The 21,654-nt window shown below is 41.1% G+C and overlaps 1 protein-coding gene across 7 annotated transcripts in view; it reads right to left on the bottom strand.

The window, feature by feature from the left end:
• The window catches only part of CPSF6 (cleavage and polyadenylation specific factor 6), a 37,568-nt gene extending 18,948 nt beyond the window's left edge, over positions 1-18,620 (bottom strand). For 4 of the 7 annotated variants that reach the window (XR_010467779.1, XR_010467782.1, XR_010467780.1 and 1 more), the window contains exons 1-9: positions 18,424-18,620; positions 10,191-10,400; positions 8,185-8,288; positions 7,411-7,556; positions 6,525-6,698; positions 4,904-5,408; positions 3,617-3,709; positions 2,496-2,611; positions 2,115-2,268 (exon numbers count right to left, since the gene is read on the bottom strand). Coding sequence is in view for 4 of the 7 variants with exons in the window: in XM_065039744.1 (XP_064895816.1) it covers positions 2,115-2,268; positions 2,496-2,611; positions 3,617-3,709; positions 4,904-5,408; positions 6,525-6,698; positions 7,411-7,556; positions 8,185-8,288; positions 10,191-10,400; positions 18,424-18,483 (1,562 nt within the window). In the remaining 3 variants the exon portion in view is untranslated. The remainder of the gene's footprint in view (positions 1-2,114; positions 2,269-2,495; positions 2,612-3,616; positions 3,710-4,903; positions 5,409-6,524; positions 6,699-7,410; positions 7,557-8,184; positions 8,289-10,190; positions 10,401-18,423) is intronic. The other 3 variants (XM_065039767.1, XM_065039771.1, XM_065039761.1) reach the window with 2 other exon arrangements.
• Between the last annotated feature and the right edge of the window lie 3,034 nt (positions 18,621-21,654).

Below are 21,654 nucleotides of genomic sequence, written 5' to 3'. Positions count from 1 at the left end.
AGTTTTAAAAGAAATCACAGTATCACAGTATGTTTGGGATTGGAAGGGACCTCAAAAGATGATCTAGTCCAATCCCCCTGCTGGAGCAGGAACGCCTAGGTGAGGTCACACAGAAACGTGTCCAGGCAGGTTTTGAATGTCTCCAGAGAAGGAGACTCCACAACCTCCCTGGGCAGCCTGTTCCAGTGCTCTGTCACCCTCACTGAGAAGAAGTTTCCTCTCAAATTTAAGCGGAACCTCTTGTGTTCCAGCTTGATCCCATTACCCCTTGTCCTATCATTGTTTGCCACCGAGAAGAGCCTGGCTCCATCCTCATGGCACTCACCCTTTATATATTTATAAACATTAATAAGGTCCTCCCTTAGTCTCCTCTTCTCCAAACTAAAGAGACCCAGCTCCCTCAGCCTTTCTTCATAAGGGAGATGCTCCACTCCCTTAATCATCTTTGTTGACTACGCTGGACCCTCTCCAGCAGTTCCCTGTCTTTCTGGAACTGAGGGGCCCAGAACTGGACACAATATTCCAGATGTGGTCTCACCAGGGCAGAGTAGAGGGGAAGGAGGACCTCTCTCGATCTACTAGCCACCCCCCTTCTAATACACCCCAGGATGCCATTGGCCTTCCTGGCCACAAGGGCACAGTGCTGGCTCATGGTCATCCTGTTGTCCACCAGGACCCCCAGGTCCCTTTCCCCTACACTGCTCTCTAATATGTAATTTCCCAACCTATACTGGAACCTGGGGTTGTTCCTGCCCAGATGCAGGACTCTACACTTTCCCTTGTTAAATTTCATCAGGTTATTCCCCGCCCAACTCTCCAGCCTGTCCAGGTCCCGCTGGATGGCAGCACAGCCTTCTGGCATGTCAGCCACTCCTCCCAGCTTAGTGTCATCAGCAAACTTGCTGATAGTACACTCTATTCCCTCGTCCAAATCATTAATGAATATATTGAATAACACTGGCCCCAGCACTGACCCCTGAGGCACTCCACTAGATACTGGCCTCCAACTAGACTCCGCACCATTGACTACCACTCTCTGGCTTCTCTCCTTAAGCCAGTTTGCAACCCACCTCACTACTCTATTGTCCAGACCACACCTCCTCAACTTAGCTGTGAGGATGCTGTGGGAGACTGTGTCAAAGGCTTTACTGAAGTCAAGGTAGACCACATCCACCGCTCTGCCATCATCCATCCACCTTGTTACATTCTCATAAAAGGCTATGAGGTTGGTCAAGCATGACTTCCCCTTGGTAAAGCCATGCTGACTGCCCCTAATAACCCTCTTATCCTTGATATGCCTTGAGATGGCACCAAGGATAAGCTGTTCCATTACTTTCCCAGGGACAGAGGTGAGGCTGACCGGTCTATAATTACCCGGGTCCTCCTTCTTGCCCTTTTTGAAGACTGGAGTGACATTTGCTTTCCTCCAATCCTCGGGCACCTCCCCCGTTTCCCAAGACTTGGCAAAGATGATGGAAAGCGGTCCAGCAATGACTTCAGTCAGCTCCCTCAGCACCCGTGGATGCATCCCATCTGGACACATGGATTTATGGATGTCCAGACTATTTAATTGCTCCCCATCTCTTATTTGTACTAGGTAGAAGAGCCCATGAATTTCATATCTACCTACTCTCAATTTTAAATTGTATGACAAAGGACAACAGGCAAAATAATTCTGCCCAACTTTATGTTTTTCCCCAACTCAAGTGTATTTCTACTGTGACAAGCGTGGAGAAAATTAGTTTTAAACAAAATTAAAAATGGCATAGATATGCTCAATCTTAATTTTCAATAGCAAATTCTAATAAAAATTATGCACTGGACATCTAAATTGAGGAATGATCATTCTTTTTGAAGATTACACATTGCAAGAGTACCATGTAGGAAAGGATACTAAATTAGACTAATTAAATTTAAGCTAGTCGGATCAATAACGAGAAGAGCATTAATTAAAAGGCAGCTTGAGAAACCCCTGCTTGGTTCTTTCACCCCTTTCTTGTGCAGCTCAGGAAATCACTAAGCTTCTTATATGACTTATTTTCTTCCCTGTGAACTAGTCCTGCACTACACCTTCCCTTTTACAACTAAGGGCAGATGGAAGAGGAAAGTTTTACCTGGATCCAGAGCCATAAGACTTGGACTCAATTCCATGAAGGCAGTCCTGAAGAGAGCTAATGAGCACTTTACAGCGATCATCTGCAGATACTTTGGACTGTTTGATTAAGGAAATCGCAGTTACCAAGGTCTCTATAGCACTTCCATAGTCCCCTGAAAATGACATAAAATCACGATCAGAAAATTATGCAAATTAAACCAAAGGTTTTTATCTGTAATAGTACTACCATTTTGAGAATCTTCTCAGACATAGGACGTACCTAAATTCAGCTTTGTATTAGGAAAATGTAGCTTCAGGGCTACCAGTTTCCTAATAGAAAAAACTGAAAACTCTTTTCAGTAGGGTAGAATAGCAAACACGTTGATCAAGTTTTACTAACCAGCACTGGCATCTGATACAGCTCTCGAAATGGCACTGCTTGAGATCGCCCTATTTCTATTCATGATTTCTTCAAATTCCGCTTCACTTAGAGGTGTCCTTGCAGCATCCATTTCTCTGCAAGCAATGAAACTTGTATTTAAAAGGTTAAGAAAAACTTCAGAAGATGATATTGCAACTTTAAGCGAAGTGACAAACAGAAAAGAAAGCAGGATCTGGGTTTGGTTCTGGTTTTTGTTAAGGACCATGTTTACAAGTATAATATCCTGAAAGCTAAAAATAAAATTTTAAAGAAAGGTAAAAAACAATTGAGAGATTGCTGTATAAATAGATTTATTTTTGTTAATCCCATCTATTTTGAAGATTCAAGCAGCACTTACTATTGTGCTTTACAAATATTTATGATTTTCATAAAGTCCTTGAAGGTATCTAAGTAGATATCATCCCAATTGAATGGATATGGAAACACGTGTACATAGGCAACGCGACTTTGAGCAAAATTAGAGATAATTTTTATAACAATACTGGAACTAGAACTATATGATCCTGTTTCCCAGACTCTAACTAAGACCAGAATGCTATAACTCATACAAAGCAAATATAGTCCATAATCTCTAAACCACTCAATTTTCTGAACAATACTTCAACATTCCACAGCTAATTCCTTCTTTTTTTCTTTTTTTTTTTTTTTTCTTTTTTTAAAACTTTCTGGTTTAATTCAAGGTTCTCTAATTTGATCTCCAAACCAGTCACAGAGTCACAGTAAGGAGGAAGCGATAAAGCAGAATCCTCGTACTCATTACACTTTCTTACTTTAACTATCAGCTACCTATATAGAGCTCCCAAAGTAACAGAAATTAACCTATCCAAAAATTTTCCCAAAAGTTTTGCAGTGTCCTACTAGCCAGTCTCTTTATCACACAGAAAATTTGGAGAAATGTGTTAGAGGCAAATGTTCGGACTATGAAACTGGCCCACTGCTTGATATTTCTAGAACAGTGTTAGTTCTTCTGGTAGAAGGAAAATGCAGAATAATAAGCAATGCTATCCTCTTAATTGCAAGAAGTGGAACAAGATCCTATAGCCAGTTTAGCATAAGAGGAAATGTCTAAAAATTCATACCTCCCTGAGTTTTGAGTATTATTTTTCGTGTGCCTCCCATAGAATGGAATATGTAATTTTTCTCTTATGGACATGTTATTTCCAGTGAAACGCCTATGATATATAATTAATGACAATTTAAATAGTTATGGATAATAGCTTTAACATTATCAATGAAAATACTGGACAGTAAGTTATACTGTCCTATTCCCACTCCTTCCCTCCCCAGACATTCTGCGAACTGCAGACAACCTGAATTTTGTCCATCAAAAAAATCCCAACACCGTATCATTTTATTTCAGGCAATTAAGCCAAATTCTTGAATTTCTATAGTTTCTGTATGAACACAGTAGGTACAGACGCGTGGGGTTTTTAAAATTCGTAAAAGAATGAAAGTGCCTTTGCAGAAAACATTTTAAGCAAGATAAGTGTCTCTCACGCTAGCAGTAAAATTACAACTGAAAAATCTAAATGTAACTATGTATAAAGTGTCTTTCTTACAATTTATCCCAAAATTTTCTGTGATGAATACAAATACAGTGAAAAATCAAGAAATACGACCAAGACAGAGATTCCTGAAAGCACAGATGTAAAAGATGTTTCAAACAAGATGTGAAAAACTTGACAAGTCAAGTCAAAGAAACTCAAAAAAACACTATCCCAGACAGGATTAACCACAGGAAAGCCACCGCTACAAGCCTGCACCAAATGAGCAGAAGCGTCCTGACAGGAAAGGAAGACAAGTATCTTCCAGTGAACTCACACCTAGCTTTTGAGACAAAGGCTAACTTTGAATTGGATCCCAAAGAAAAAAGGGACAAGCAGAGCTGCTGGAAGGTGAAAATGGTATAAGCTTGGTATGGCACTGTACTCAACACACACATCCAAAAAGCAGAACTCCAGAGCGTTCTAAAAAGATGGTTTGCGAAGCACAATGGTAATGGTACGGTCAGAATTTCAAGTTAAGACAGAAGCACAACCAGAAGCTGCTGCATAAGAAGTGACACGTTTGCTTATAGGACAAATGGAATGATGACACTGCAAATACAAACAGTGAAGGCAAAACAGTTCAGAGCTGAAAAGGAAGAATGAGATTACTGGTGTTGCATTTCAGGATTTTCTTACTGCTACAAACGCGTTTGAGAGATATTTCATCAAGAGAAGTGAAAAGGGACAAATCAGAAGACCATTTGGATCCCTTCCTGCCCTATTTTCCATTATTTCTAAGATTTGCTTTCAAAAGGAAAGTCAAATGCTTCCTAGAAGAGAAGTAAAATTTGCTACCAAGCACATTACAAAGGCACTCACCTTCCAGGTGGCCCATAGTCACCTCTGTCATAGGGTGGAGGTCGGCCATACGGGTCTGTCGGAGGTGGGCCCCGGCTGTCTGAAGTAGGTATGCCACTATTGGCAGGTGGGGGGAAGAAAGCTGGATTCACATGTGGTGCAGGTGGTGGAGCACCTGGAGGTGGCCCAGGGAGATGTGGAGGAGGAGCAAGAGTCAGGGGTGGGCCAAGAGGACCAGGCGGACGAGGGGGAAATGGACCTGGAGGTGGAGGTGGACCCTGCTGAGGTGGTGGTGGACCTGGTGGTGGCCCATAGCCTGGAACAGGTGGTGGAGGGCCTGGAGGAAGTGGCCCAAGTGGAGGCTGACCAAAGGGCTGTCCTGGAAACAGAACTGGTGGTGGTGGACGGTCACCACGATTAGGAGGTCCAGCTAATGGAGGTGGGAGGACTTGACCGGGAGGTGGAGGGCCTGGTGGGCCTGGTGGGCCAGGAGGACCTAAAGGTGGACGTGGGGGAGTTTGTCCAGCTAAAACATAAAAAAATAAAATAATTTTTTAAAAAACAGAGTTAAGAAATATAAAGAAATAAAATACTTACCAGAATAATTAAAATTTTTGCCTTTTTTTAATGCTTAAAAACAACCAAAAACTTGAAAACAACCCTCACTGAACAATTTGCAACTTACAGAAGACATGCATGGTCCCACTTTGGCTCCAGTAGCTTAGAAAACTTTTAACAGTTGCTTAACTAAAAATATCTAAAGAAAACAACATTAACTGGAAAACTGACAACCCACCCCACTCAATAATTTAATCACCTGCTATTCTTATCAACCCCCCAAAACACTTACAAAAACTAGAAAATATTGCACGCTACTTATATCTGCAGCTAAGTCTTTCATATGGGGCATAAGATGGAATATACATTAAAAATATGGAGAAAGCTATATTGCAGAAGGTAAATGCAGTATCCAAATGTACTTTTAGGTCCTCATCAGTGGTTTTTCAATTTGACCACATCCCTTTGCTTGTCAGTAGACAATCTACTACTGAATAACATTTATTAAAAATACTTAAGCTGAAATGAGAACTACACTGCAGTGCAAGCCTGATTGTTAAACAGAGATTTCTCCCATATCAGATACCTGACTGAACGTGAACACCTTCTCTTCACATCTGTGGTATTCTAAGTGCCACCTAACTGGCTTGTCAATGGGCATGAATCAAAACCGAATTTCTGATGACATGCAAACTTGTAATGCAGTAAGAAAACTAATTACTTTGCACTCTGCGACACAGGCATTCTCACCCCAGATAGCAGTTCAGAAAATCTGAACTACGCTGCACTAAAAACAAGTCTGCTTGCTAACATGATCTTAATTTTTCCATACTTTGAAAATACATACATTGACACATTAGAAAGACTGTAGCTAAAAATGTTATTACGTTGCTATCAAATTTAGTAAGTAAAACTCCCTGTTTGAATATCGACAAAGAAATACTGTAGAATCCTAGAATCCAGCTGAGAACACTGATTATAGCACATTACTGGATTGTGTTGATCTTTGTAATTCCCCAGATAATGCCACATTAATACAAGAAAGCGCAAATTAACCTCTAAATCCACAAACGAATTACTGTACCTGGGAAAGGCGGTGGTGGCCCTCCTGGCCCTGCTGGTCCAGGGAATCTGTCTCCACCCGGAATGGCACCTGGAAAACGACCTCGCCCTCTATTACTAGGTGGAAATGCTGCTCGTGAGCTTCCTCCTGGGGGACCAGCTTTACCTTCTCCAGACATCTGGCCAGATTGTGTGGCTGCAAAAAGCCAAAAAGCAAAAGTGTAATTATACGAATCAAAATAGGCTACAGCTTTTCAATTCTTGACATGAAACTTTCTTCAGTGCTAAAGCACGATCTTATGAACATCAACTTGTTCCTCGGTAACCAAACCCAAGAGTGCTTTGCTAAAATATGGCAGTGGTCCAGTACTCCCATACTGATGGAACAGCATCTGGGGAGACCATCAGTCCTTCCTTCAATGCAGCCCAAGGCCACAATAGAACATATTCACACATTAGGACTGGGATGCAGAAGACAAGGTGCTGGACGAAAGAACAACACAGAATTCCTATTCTCCATTTTATCATAAGCACAGCTTAACCAGACATCAGAATTTAGTCCAATTTGTCTACTAATGTTAAATTTCTAAATGCTGATGTGTTTTAAAAAAATTAAATCTGCAAGAAGATGAGAAAGCTTTTCCAACTGTAAAACAAGAGTTTCACAAAGCTGCAACCTTCTTTCAGTGAGTGCTCTCACCTGCTAAAACAAAAGATCTTCAGTATTTTTTTTTTTTTTTAATTTTTACTTTTAAGAGGATCATCTTTAAATAAATCTGCAACTTTATTCACCTTACTGGAAGTACTCTATAGTTACTTTAAACCTGCGTAGAAATTACGGGACGCTAAGAGAAAAACTATTGGAATAATCTCCTATTTTTCCAAGACAGTACATGAGAAAAGCTTACTTTTCCTTGACTGCATCTCAAACTGACTCAGAAATTGTTTATTACACGGAGTCACAACAGGATTCTGCCCATGCAATTCTCTTTTAGGCAATAAATCCATCAGCTTTTTGGAGGATGCTTCTGATCCCACACCCACAAGGGCAAACCTGAAATAATGAAGAAAAAAAAATTACACCAGTTTTTCCTGTTTCTTGGATATCCTGATGGACCATGAAAAAGGTTACACACAGTTAGCAAAAGAATACTTGAAAACAAAATACAGAGATTGTCTCACAGGTCTTAGCCCAGTTTTCAGAACGGATACAATAATTAATTCTAGGACATATTAAAACCACAAGTACAAGACGCACCAACATATATCACAACAAAGACAGCTTTTTGGTAGAGTATCAATATTCTATCTCTGAATTCATATGACCAAGTTATTATAAGCATTCACTATTTTCTCATTACTACTAAAGAGAGAGAAAGGCACATTCATGCAAGGAAGATTAAGTTGCCAGTGAAAAATACTAACTGAAATCAAGGAATAGACTCACAATGAAGATTGCCAACAAGATTTAACTCACAAAATAACAAGACACACAATACTGTCATAAAAATTTATGCCTGAAATTTAAGTCATTAGTATGAAATTATACACCAAATAATTGTTGGATATCAATAAACAAAGATTATCAGTACTGACAGTTATGAAAATTGACTACCCTTTCCCCTTTTCCACCCTCCCAAGCTTCAGTTCATTTAGAGAAAAAACAAATGACAAGTTCTTACCCTTTAGACTGGCCATTAGCACGGTTTTCAAAAAATTTTATCTCCAAAATATCATTTACCCCCAGTGAATGAACTGCTTCAGTTAAGTCTTCATCGGTTGTCCACTGAAAAATATTTTTAATATTCAACTATGAAAGCTTATCTAAAACACCACGAAAAGGGCAACTCTATTTGGTGTGAACTTGGTCAAGAGGAATATTTTATTCAGGCTGTGAGTATTTTCTGACTTTTGGAGAGCAGTCATTTATATCCTACAATTCTCAGAAAATTAATTTAAAAAACATCCACACTTCCTCATTTGTTACACTGCACCAATCCCTCCACACAGTTTACCAGCTACAGTTTACCAAAGAAAAAACATTGTATTTCAGTAACACTTGTCTTCTGAGAGCACAAGGCTTCAACAGAACTATTTCAGCAACTAACTTTTTCAACACCCAAACCATTTTTTATCCCACCGATTCTATTATTTTCACACAAAAGTAAATTTTAAATGACTCGTTAACTAGGTGCTCTTTATGAGAGCTCTGATGAATGAGAGTTTAGTGAACTATATATTATTTTCACAAAAATAGCACGATTTCCAGACAAAAGAAGGGAAATCGAAACAGAAACTATGGTTAGAAACAACTGCTTCCAATTAACCATACCTACTTGCTGTAACTTCCTATTTATTACTATGCAACATTGAACAATTTCACTCATATCTGATGGTACAGTAGTAGACCAATACTTATAGTTTTCTTCTTACTTCTGTAACTTCATTACCTCTTTAGATTTCATATGGGAAGTGCAAATCAGGCTTTTAAGATTCTAAACTACTTATCTGCTCTCTCTCAAATCAATGCATCTTTTAAAAATTCAACAAATTACTTTCCTGAGAGCTACATGCAAGAAAACCCACACAATAGCAACATTAAAGTAAATAAATGCACTTTTTGTGAATAACTTCACTTGTGAAGCCAAATAATGAGCAATAAGTACATATCGCTGCACACTGGGCCACCTGTTTTAGGAATTGTGACACTTGACTTGGATGAGTTCAGCTAATTCATGTGCATTTTACCCATTCCATTCACGTATTTTGAAATGGTACAACTCTTAAGTCAACTGCTCCTTTACTTACCTATTAGCTCCTGAAATTAGGACACTGTAATAAGTAATGAAAAGACACCTACGCACCCATAAAGCATTCTTTTCCAGGTTTCGCAATAGTAAGAAATTCAGGTGGGAAAAAAACCTTGAATGAGAACTTTCCATGCATGGACTTGGAAGAACCTGACTTCAGGTAAACAGATACATAAACTCTAGTCAATTCAGCTACGGACCAGCTCTCACACTTTGCTTAACTGCACTTTGTTTTAAAATGCCGTAGTGCTAACAAAAGTAATTGTCTTAAGCACAACTGCCATTCAGTGAGTTATCCCAGACCTGTTACTCCTAGGACAGCAGAAATAAGCCTCAAGGCAAATACCTGAAAGCAGTTTTGTTCAAGAGTCACTGCCCTGGAAGAAGGTGAAAAGTAATTCCAAGAAAATCCCAGAGAACCTTCCAGATCCTTTTCAAACACAAAACTTCAGCAAGGGTTTACTAATAAATGGGTTAATTCACTAGCCCTAAAGTATCTGCAGGCAGAAAGTATTTGGTAGTTTAAGCTTGTTCTCTTTCATTTAGTTCTCCGAAAACCTTAACAAGATGGTAACACAAACACCCCTTCATAATACTTCAAACACAGCAGGAAACTTTACAGCTCACATTTACTGAAGAGATCTTTGATTTTTTTAGATATTAAGACAGCTCCAGACAGGCTTACTAAATTTCAGATAAAAGGAAAAAATGAAAACAAACAAAACCAACAAACCCACGAACAACCAAAACACACCACTTGCTTTGCTGTACTCTTAATATTCCATATAAACTAAGTTGTAAGCCAAAAGTATTTACAAAGAACTACATTCATAATTTAAAAATTCCTGGCTACACCTAAATAGTAATAAGACACTTACCCAAGTAAGATTTCCAATGTACAAGGCAATTCTCTTTCCAGTATATGTATAGACAACATTTGGTGCAGCTCCTTTACCTACGTCATCCCCAACAGATGGTGGGAGAGAATCCATGTAATCACGATCTTCTGGGGCATCTCCATTATTTGCAGATGGAGAAATTACATCATCATATAAATCAATCTGATCATGTCCACCATATTCAGCTTCCTAAAATACAAAAACCAACTTGATTATATTTAACATTAAACACTCTTAAAACTTACTTGAAACAAAATGCTGTGATAACTGCCACGTTCCACAGACTTGGTGAGTCTGATATAACACCTACATCACATCCCTGCTGAAAAGCTAACCCCCAATTTCATCCACATTGAAAGTATATAAAATTCTTATGACTTCTATATCCTAAACTGACAGGGAAAAAAGAAACAAAACCAAAGATACCTCTGGTCACTGTTTTGCACTGCAGTACTTTTGCCCTTGTAATATAAACAGAAATCCAAAAACGCACAAGCCCTACTCCCAGAATTATAGACATTAGCAAGTGCAAGCAATGTGCAAACTGAGTCTAACATTCACTCGCAAGCAAATCTTTTTTCCATCAAAACATTTAACAAAGTGAACAGATCAAGTTTCAACAAGAGCCCCACTGACAAACACAATGCTTTATATTTCAGATTTCTACTGCATTCCTAACTTGATTTTTATATCCTCATTCACAGGGGGACCAGACAGGGACACAATTATATTTTGTTTCATTGAATTAAATAAAACTAGGGCTACAGAGAGACTATTCTACAGCATCACAGCTGCCTCTCAAACATTTTGGTTCAGAAAAGCACTGAGGTGTTTTGGAGTGAATCACTCCCTTCTCCCTTGGGCTGGTACAGGTTGCAGGAAAGTTCTGGCCAAGTGAAGCAGAATCCTTTTGGAAGGAATGGAAATGAGAGTTTCCTTCCAGAAGTTCTGCTTCATATGTTCAACAACTGCATCCTAGCTCCTAAATGGGAACAGATAGGTCAAGATCAATCAGTCATCCTTCAGACAGCTTTGATTTGTAAGTGTGCTAGGAATATTTGGTCCAAAAAGCCAGACTAAATATAGTCTGAAGTAGACTATGCAAACAGTGTGTTAGGCTGACAGAGGGGCCTGAGCACCAACTGCCTTGATCTGCTGATTACCAAGCCACATTACTTTTTATTAGAGACAGCTATACTGTCATCACAGATGACATACCATTGGGAGAAAGGTAAAATGTTGACTGTAAATCACAACAATCTCCTTAAAAACATGCAAAAAACCTTTTTAAAACAGTGTAACCTTAACCAGCAGGATTGCTTAATTCCAAACATGAATTAAGTTGGGTGCTATATATTTGCATTAAGGAACTATTTTTAAAACAAAGACTTTTGATAGTCGGCATTTTTCAGCGTAGACACCGTCATTCATCATATTTAATGGTGATAAAACTATGCAACAGGATGCTGCTACCCTCTTCTAGTATCCTAGCACCTACTTATGATAGACCAGCCCAATTTGTGTGAAAAAGAGGCACTATTTAAATTTCTGTTGACAGGAAGGCAGTAAGTTCTCAGTGCACAAGCAGTATTTAACATTAACCTTCAAAGCTTTTATATCTTTACTTTCACAGGTGGCTTTGCCACTTGCAAAAGGTGAGACTTGAAAAGCCTGCAGAGGGTTCCTGGACTCTTCCGCCCTGATCCAGAACAGAAACCCCCTCACCAGGTTTTGTTAGCAAGGCATATTTCAGCATTCAGCATCTTGTGAAAATGTCTCTAGAAACACAAACAAGCATCCTCGATAGAATAGTTCAAGGTACTAGATATAGTAACTAGAGAGAGTCAAGCTGGATTCCACAGAACACAGGCTGCAAAGTTAACAATCCTGATTGAAAACCCAACCTATCTACAGCAGCCATCAGATGACCCACTGTCTTGAAAATACTAACACGTTCGTTATCAACTGCTACTCATACAGAGAAAGTACAATTAAATTAAAATAAAACAAAAGCAAAGAACATACACACACAAAAAAACAGATAACCTAAGTTTTGGCATTGTCAATCACGTAGATTTGATCCTCAGTAAACTGTACTGTCCCAATACACTCTAAACTTCAATTGAAAATTAACCTCTCTTAATGTGAGTTTATCATCATTAAATTAAGTAAGGGTTTCATATTTTCACCTCATCTCTCTTGTTATCTGTCTCAGTTTGATTCCTCCTATCATCTTAACTAATGAAAGCAGGCTCCAAGACCTGCCTGGGACAAGCTGCAACACGACATCTTACAGCAAGATTAAGGATGATGTCACAAGGCAATTTAAGAAATCCTCTACTAAACGTGCAGTGATTCTAGTCATCTGTGTGTATGGATGATGACTTCAGGGAAGTAGAATTTAGTCTTGGTAGACAGATCCAAGCAGGCAGCGACCCGTCTTAGAGCAGTTGTACACTAACCTATCTCTCTGAAGAGGCTGAGGTCAGAATTGCCAAAATACCAGAGCAGGCAGCAGTCCACAGCTCTCCTGCACTTCCCTAGTGGCAAGAAACTCCTCTGAAACAGATCAAGTTTCTATCACATAAACTTTCAAGTCGTGATTGAAGGAAGGAGAGAATTATTAGGGCAGCATCATCTGCATATAATTTTGGGGGGCCCCAAAATGCCCAACAACCTAAGTGTCTTAATTTAAATCAAAGACACAACAGAAAACCTGATGTTGTTCCCCATAATCTCCTCCTACATCATGCATGGATTTCATTCAGTTATGAGCCGTCAACAAGGTGTGTGGTTTGATGATTAAGAATGATCTGAGTCAGCAACTGCAAGTGCAGATGGAAGAGAGAGGTGTCTCGATGGCTGTTGCACAAGACCAGACAACCCTTCCTCCTTCACACGTATACCATGGAAACTTACCTAAACACACTCTTCTTTCCTAGATGCAGAAGAGCATGAAAAAGAATACAGGAAGTGTTACTTCTCTAGTCTTAGCTATTTCAACAAATTTTCTGACACTACCAGGAATTAGTTTTGACCTCTTCTGACTTTCTTAGTTAAGAGAAGACCATCAAGCATAAAGAGAAATTATTTCTGCTTGATTATAGTCATTCAAAATGTTACCAACATGTTAAGAAACAAAGTTAGCATCATTATTCCAGCCCCCTCCACAACTGACTCAGAGTAGCAAGACATTTCAAAAGCCTGTGTTTTAACTTGAGTACTGTCTGAAATACTAGATCATTTGCTCTGAAAAATCAGGACTGAAATACCACAGCCTGTGCTATTATGTGGGACTGGATGAATCAAAAGGGTACTGAAAAGAAGCTCTCAAAGATTGATGCCAGACTAGCTATTAACTTCCAGTTACTACACCCTTCCTCAGTATTTTGTATTTCAATTACTGTTTGCAGTGTTTTGCAACATTCGAATATGAAAGCCATAAACACATGGAACATCATGGCCATGTCCAGAAGGGACAAATTAAGAGTGTTTTGGTTTTTTTTTTTTCAAACTTAGCAGCCATACTCCTCTGATTTGCAGAGAACTGGTCAAGAAGAAGCAAATTATCCAGCTTCTCCCTTAACACTTTAAAAATTCAAGTTACAATATATGTGGCCAAAACCTCTAAACGCTTGTTAGCATCCTAACTTTTTATTAAAAGTTTGTATGTCCTGAAGAACAAGTTAAAGAGATAAGCAAAAAAATATTTCTGGTCTCAATTAGCTGTCTGTACACACAGATTGGAACCTTTAACAGAACAGCAGGTCTTTGATGTTTCTAAAATAGCACACGCTGCCTGTGGCAGAAACATCCACCACAGTAGAGAAGTTTGCTAGGCCATAAGATTCACATTTATTCTTTAAGCCCAAAGGCCCTCAGCTCTACAACTGGCACACCACTAAAATTTAAGCAATCTGATCCCTTGCCAAATAGAGTAACTAAAAATTCACAAGTAGTCAAAAGCATACATTAAATATAAGTAGTACTGCTGTTTGCATTAGAAGGAAGCAAAGAGGCATCAGATGAGATGGTCTCAGGTTTTCTTTGTAGTTTGATATTTGCAAATATACAAAGGTTATCTCTTTCCCAGGCCCCTTTCAGCAGATCAACAGTACTGACGAAACTCATGTGCAATAAGGTATCGCACATACATTTTATAATAAATGCAGGTCTGCCAGTTTATGATTTTTATGACCAGGACAGCTCTGCCCATCTGAGGGGAAATTTATTATACCACAATGTGTACATCACCTTCCATAATGACTTGACTGCCTTCCTGATATAAAGGCCATTTAAAACAGCTTGTTTTATGTGGTAATTAAATACTAGCTTTTATTATTAATTACACAAAAATATTTTTCTCTCTGCATTCTAGACAAGAAATCAAGAGAGTAACTAACATATTCCTAAGAATCTGTAGCCACAGAGGTTTCCAGGTAATTAGCCTCTTAGCTGGTTACTACATCTAAATCACTTTAATTATCCAGTTACAAAATACAAAGTCAAAGCTCTTTCATTTCTAATTTGTTAGTATTTAAATATCAAACCAGAACACTACAGGCATGTTTAGACATATCCACAACACAACTATGAGAGTGTACTCATTAGAGTATAAACTAAAGCAAGCACTTTTTCCATAGCATTAAAATAAGAGATCCTTCTGACCAAGCAGAGGATACAAAACCATGTAAAATTTCCCATATGTATACATATAAAATTTATTTTACTGCATAAGATGACAGTAAATTACAACGCATAATAAAAGCAGTTTTTTACCATTTAATTATGTGCACGTGAAAGAAGAAAAAAAAAATGGGAAATGTAAAGTTTATTAGAGCACCAGAGAACTTGATGGTTCACATTGTTAGGACTGCAGAAAAGTAGCAGAGTTTACTGACCAAAGTTGCAGGCAACCTTGAGACCCAAGCTGGGTTCACGCACAGGCTCCTCATTATCTTTCTATCATGCATGGATATGCTCAGGTTTCATGTACAGAGACATCCTAAAATCTGGTAAAGTAATCCGTCTGTGGTCTTCTGGCATCAAGAGAATGCCAGCGTCAGCCACTTGTATGCAGATAATGCAGTTCTCATGTGCAGCACATTATCTCTCGTTCTTGAAGAGCAAGAGGTACAATGTGTAGGGAAATGGCCAAAGTAAAATATACCATGCAATACTTATTTCTTACAGGTCACAAGCAATGCATGCAGGAAGCATTAAATTTACTTTAATTTAATGTACTTTAAAACAAGACTCTCAATACGAAAGATCGTTGGATGGGGAAGCCAGCCTAAAAGAAGAAAATGGAAAATGACTCAACCAAGTTCTTAAAACAAAAAGAGGAAAGCACAATTTAAAACAAACAAACAAACAAACAACAACACACACAGAAAAAAAATAGTGGGAGCCAACTTCAGTAAGGCTGTAAGCCTAAGTACAAAGAATTACAATTCTGATGAACAGTAAGTCAACGAACGGGTAAGAGGCAACACAGACTAGTTTTGATGAGCTCCAGATGGAATGGGAAAGATGCACTTTCACTAAAAAGATCCGACTTCAAGTCAAGTTAGCCAGCTCACTGCAACCAAGACAGCTCTCGGTTGTCATCCATCTTTGCCAGCGTGTAAATCCATGGCTCTGTGGTCATTATTTCATCCTTACAACCTATGGTTCATTTAGCGCTAATCAAGCAGAACATCCCTTTCCCTGTTCTCCTGGAAAAAGACTTTAAAAATATCCCAGAAGAGCCTCAAGGATGAGTACCTTGAGGCCCAGAACAAGACAAAACAAGGAAGGGAAGCTCATCCAGCTTTTAGTCTTGAATGACACATTTGCTACAGATGCAAACAAAAGTTTTATCCCGGCTTGGGTATAAATACAGTTATACTGTACCCAGAAGAACAACAAAACTACACAGTATATTTTTCAGTTCCTGCTTACCGACAAAACTAATGGAAAGTTTGGTTCCTATAGTCCAACTCAAATCAATATTGGCAGGTCGAATTAACATAGTACAACAAAATCAAAAAACAATCGCTTAGTGCTTTACACATAAAGCTATTTTTTTCTTACAAATATGTGTTCCATAAAATGTCTGCTACATAAAAAAATAATAATGCAAATCACTTTCTCCCTACAGCATTTTCTCAATTGTCATCTTCAGCTATCCACAGATATGCAGAACCATGGCCGCCTTATCAATTTAAGCTGTCATCTTCAAATCAGAAACAGTAATTCACAAATAGAAGCTTCTAGATGTCAGAATTAAAATAGTAAGTAATACTGTAGACAGTAACTACCAGCCTTCTTTTGTGCTTTACAGAGGGAAATAGGAAAGTGCAGAGGTGTCAATCTCTCCCAGTAAAACTTTCTATTTTTAAGTAATGTAGTTCAACTGATCAGGTCCTGAGGCAAAATGAAAGCCACAAAAAACAAAGAGCAAAATTTTTTGGGGGAAAAAAAAAAAAAAAAAAAGAGACAGAAAAACAGTCTGCATGAGCTAAGGGAAAAGGGGCACTAGCCTCTTCTCACTTTTCTGCCCTATATTTTTGCAATGTTCACAAACTGAGACTGCAGAAACACAGACGTAGCAGGACAGCAACTGTAGTAAATACAGCAAAAAGAGCAAAGATTCTTCTGACTCCTGGAATAAGCAACACTAAATTATCACAAGTCTCTCATGTGTACCACCATCCTTCCGTGCATCGTGGCTACATAGAACTTTAACATTAACCATAACCTGAGTAGACCAGAAGCATGTGAGTGAAACAGAGTCCCCATCACTTTTGTTCTGGCAGCATCTGTCTGCACCATACTCATAGCACAACGCTATTCTATGCAGAGGGCTTCTGCACACAGGAATGTACACAAACACGACTGGATTCAAATGAGGTCTTTTCCTGAAAGACTTGACTTGTTATCAGTGTTTTACCTGGAACTGATCAAAACAAAACCAAGTTATTAAAAAAACTGAAGAGATGTACTCTCATGCTAAATGGTATTTGTGCTACGGTTCATCCCCGTTTAAATTCATGTAATGGGTCTTCAACTGTAAGGGAGAAACTTTCATAGGTAGACAAACTAAAAGCAACTCAGTCCTCTGCATCATCTACTCTATAGTTTGGTATTCTTTTACAGTATACCTTTCTGAGATTACTTCTGAATTGCTCTATCAATAGATATTTAAAGAATTAAAGTTTCCTGAGATCGTTATAAGTTGCTATCCAAATTAACTGTGACTTCCATAACTTATTACCTATCTCCCAGTAAACGTGTGAGTGCAGTTGTTCTCAGTTATTTATGTTCTAGGGCAAGAACAATGCAATCTGGGGCAACACGATCCGGAGAAGTGCAAGAGTCACAAACAGGACAGATGGCACACAAAACCAGTATGATCATCAGGTTTTCGGTTTTGGTAAGAAAGCAGACACAAAGCTTTTTGGAAAAAATAAGGGGGAAAGAAAAGAAACAAAAACAAAAAACAACAAACCAACCTAGAAAAGTGGACTGCTTGTAATACAAGGAAGTTCTGTTTATTTCACCCTCACCTCCTTACCAAAATAGAGCTCCTCCTCTAAAGAAGGGCTGCGTAACTTTTAACTAGTGGAGAACAACGATTATAAATAAATAAATATAAAAGGAAGATAGTTTCTCCAACGATGCAAAAATAAAGCTGCACTAGTTCCGCCTCCCCCGCAGAGATCGACCGAGAAACCGCTACGGCTCGGCGGCTTCTTTCCCCCGTTCGCGAACAATGGCTGTATTTCCCCTCGGCCGCCGGGAAGGAGCTGCTCCCCGCTCCGCATCCGGCAGGGCCCCGTCCGCTGCGGGCGGCCCCGCGCCGCGGCAGGAGCGGGATCCGGAACCGCTGCTGCGCGGGCACTTGAGGAGGAAAGGAGGGAGGGAGGGAGGGCAGCCGCTCGCCCCGGCGCACCGCGGCCCCTCTCGCTCCCCGCCCGCCTCCCCTCACAGGCCGCGGCCGGGCGGCGCTCCCCGAGGGGCCCCGCGGGCGGGGACGGGCCCGAGGCGCGGCCTGTCCCCCGCGCAGCGTGCGGCGGCGGGAAGGCCCGGCGGCGGAGCCGTCCGAACAATGGCGGCGTCAACGGCGCGGCCGCCGCGCTGAGGGCCCTGCAGGTGGCGCGGCGGCGAAGGCGGGCGAGGGAAGGGAAAGGCGGGGAGGGGCCGCGCCGGCCCCGCCGGCCGCGCGTACCTGGTTGAATTCCTCGCCCACATCGGCGTAGATGTCGATGTGGTCCACGCCGTCCGCCATGATCCCGCCCGGCCGCGCCTCGGGCCGCCGCCAACCGCGCCCGGCTCCGGAGCCGCCGCCGCCGCCGCCGGGAGGGGGGAGGGAGAGAGGCACGGAGCGAGAGAGGGGGCGGGACAGGGCCGTCACTTCCGCGCGGGGAGGGGGAGGCTTCCGGCGGCCGCAGAAGCGGCGGCTGCCCGCGGGGCAAGGGTCGGTGCTGCTCCGCTCCGCCCCGCCGGGGCCGCCCCAGGGCTGCTCCCGGTGTTTGCGGCTCACGGTTCGCTGCTTCCCGCCCCGCCTCTGCCGTTCCCTGCGTGGCCATGTTGGGCCGCGGGCTCGTAGCTCCCCAGCGGGCGGGAGCAGCGCGGGTGCCGGTGCCGCTGTGCGCCGCGGGTGTGGGGAGTAAGCGGCTGCCCAGGCCTCTTCTGTCTGCGGGGATGGGGCTCATGCTGGGAGCTCACTCGTGTTTTTATCGCGGCCTCAGCTCCGAGGAAAGTGCTGCCCAGCGGAGGGAAAGTGTGTTGATTGCTTAATAGCCGAGGACTTTAATTAATGTCTGTAAAGCGGAGCAGAGTGTTACATCTGTGAGGACAGGCTGAGAGTTGGGGTTGGTCAGCATGGAGAAGAGAAGGGTCCAGGGAGACCTTATTGTGGTCTTTCAGTGCGTAAAAGGGGCCTGTAAGAAAGATGGGGACAGACTGTTTAGTGGGGCCTGTTGTGATAGGACAAGGGGTAATGGTTTTAAACTAAAAGGGAAGATTCAGACCAGACATGAGGAAGAAATCTTTTACACTGATGGTGGTGAAACACTGGCCCAGGTTGCGCAGAGAGGTGGTAGATGCCCCATCCCTGGAGACATCCGAGCCTGGGCTGGACGGGGCTCTGAGCAACCTGATCTAGTTGAAGATGTCCCTGCTCATGGCAGGGGGTTGGACTAGGTGACCTTTGGAGGTCCCTTCCAACCCAAACTGTTCTGTGATGCTACGATGATCACACGAGGAGTGCACACACTGGTCTCACGAGCACTCCATACTGTGCAGAAAGGACATGAACAAACACGCACTGTTCTGTGTTTATCTAGACTCCAAAATACTCCGCTGTTGCAGAGCTCAGTTTTAACATCACAAAGTAAAGAAAATTAGCGTTGAATAGCATTTTTTTTTCATGCACTCAGATCTGTTAGGATTGCAAAGGCAATCCTAATAATTGGATTATTTTTGGATGAATGTTCCTGTTACCCGGATCCACATTTAAGCTCCAGTTGATTTCAAAACCAGTGAGTGTCTCCTGGAGCATAACGAGAAATGTGCATGATGTTTGACACCGCAGATTATGTTCTGTGTTGCACACTATGTTGCACATCCAAAAATAAAGCTACTTTTTTGCCTGACAATAAGAAGCTTGGCTTTCTCAGGCTGAATTAGAATAATGTAAAAACATCACTGCGATTAATAAAAATGGTAAGTGCTATTTTTAGCTTGACTCTGAATTTGTTTTTCCATAACTGGGAGCACTTCCCAGTTCCTGGATCAGCATCCATGTCCCAAACTGTCCTGACTTCACATTAGTTCCAGGACTTGGGTGCAGACCATCCCTGTCCCCCATGCTGCCCCCACATTGTAGTCTCCACTGGAAGGAAAGATGAACAGAGCGGAAGCGAGCTGAAAAATCAGAGAACCACAACAAGGGATATGCTGTGGAGCATGCCTGCTGACAGTCCAGATCTACCTCAGGCGTGGAGATGCTGGGGCGTTATTCCTGGAGTTCTTATCTGGCTTGTGTCATGTTAACAGTTATCCGCTGCAGACGTTGTGTCATTCCTGGTATTAATGGAAGCCAGAAATTCTGTAACTGAGCCTGGTTTCCACTCCATTGCAGTTTCCTGGTTAGAGAAACTAGCAGATCTCTCACCCTTCAGAAAAGTTCAGAGCATCACCTGAAAAAAACATTTTAGAGATGATAATCAGGAACAAACAAATAGCCTTAATTGAACTTCTAGTGTTGGTTACAATTATGATTGACAATACTGTGTTTGATCACCGGTTAAAAGTACAAGTTCCTATCTATGAATGCACAAGTCACGTGAATTAAGTGATTCATTGGTTTTGCAAGGAAGATTCACTGCTGATTACAGTTGAAGTATTGGGATCTAATTGAGTTCATGTATTTATTTAACGATGAACTGATTTAGTGACTAGTCTTCTACACAACAAAATGAAGCGCTGTGGCACTGAACGAAGTTGGTGAAGTCAAGAAAACTTAGCCCTAACTACCTGAGTGAGCTCACAAAAATTCACAGGAGAGTTCGCAGGTTGTGTGCAGGTGACTGTTTTGTATGCATCTGAATATCTTAAGCACCACATGGACTGTAGTGGTGCTTAAAAGGGCAAATGAATGAAATATGAATGAGAAAGTCGTTATAGTCACCTCAGAAACCACCCCGGGGATTGCCACTAGCATTTGAAGGGCCCCACTGGGGGTCTTTGAAGAGGAAAAGATGTGGCCTCTTCTTTGCTCTGTAAGATAATGAAGGGAGATCAGAAAATCCCTTAGACTCTCAGCCCGCCGTTGTGTTTTGTGCTCAAGAGGCTTTTCCACTTCGGAGCCTTGCTAAATAGTCGGACTGGCTAGATTTACTGCTCAGGGGCATTTGCAGAAGAGGCTATGATCATTTTTCTTCTTGTGTAAATGTCATTAAGCAAATTCTGTAAACAGTGCAGGAGACTAAATATTACGTAAGCTATTCTATTTACTTTTTGCTGTGTTTTCGTTCTTTTCACCATTAGACCTACTAAATATATCTTTATCTTTCTTGTGAGCAGCAATAACTTCTTTGTGGTCTATTATCTCTCTATGGAGCATTGTAGGAGTTGATCCACTCCAGTTAAAATATTAGTGCTTCATGTTTTGCACACATCAAGATTATTTAGACTGTTTGTTGCCTTCACCTGGAAAAATTCAGAAAGCCAAGGCGGAGTATGAGCTAAAATAGAAGTGCTGTCATGAGAGAAAGAGTTATTGGTGGTATAGTTTGGTCTGGGAGAAGGGTCCTGGTAAGGGTTGTTTGGGACAGCAGAAGCCACGAGCTGTGAAGTAATTGCACACCTTCCAAAGCCACAGCCCAGTAGGAGAATGTTGGGGAAGGGCTTAAGGACAAAGGACATGGGTCTACAGAGCAGTTGTACGAGCAGA

This window comes from Columba livia, chromosome 1 (assembly GCF_036013475.1).
Source record: "Columba livia isolate bColLiv1 breed racing homer chromosome 1, bColLiv1.pat.W.v2, whole genome shotgun sequence".
In the NCBI taxonomy this organism is placed as follows: Eukaryota; Metazoa; Chordata; class Aves; order Columbiformes; family Columbidae; genus Columba; species Columba livia.
Note: the sequence above shows the minus strand (reverse complement) of the source record. Positions and strands in the feature narration are given on the sequence as shown.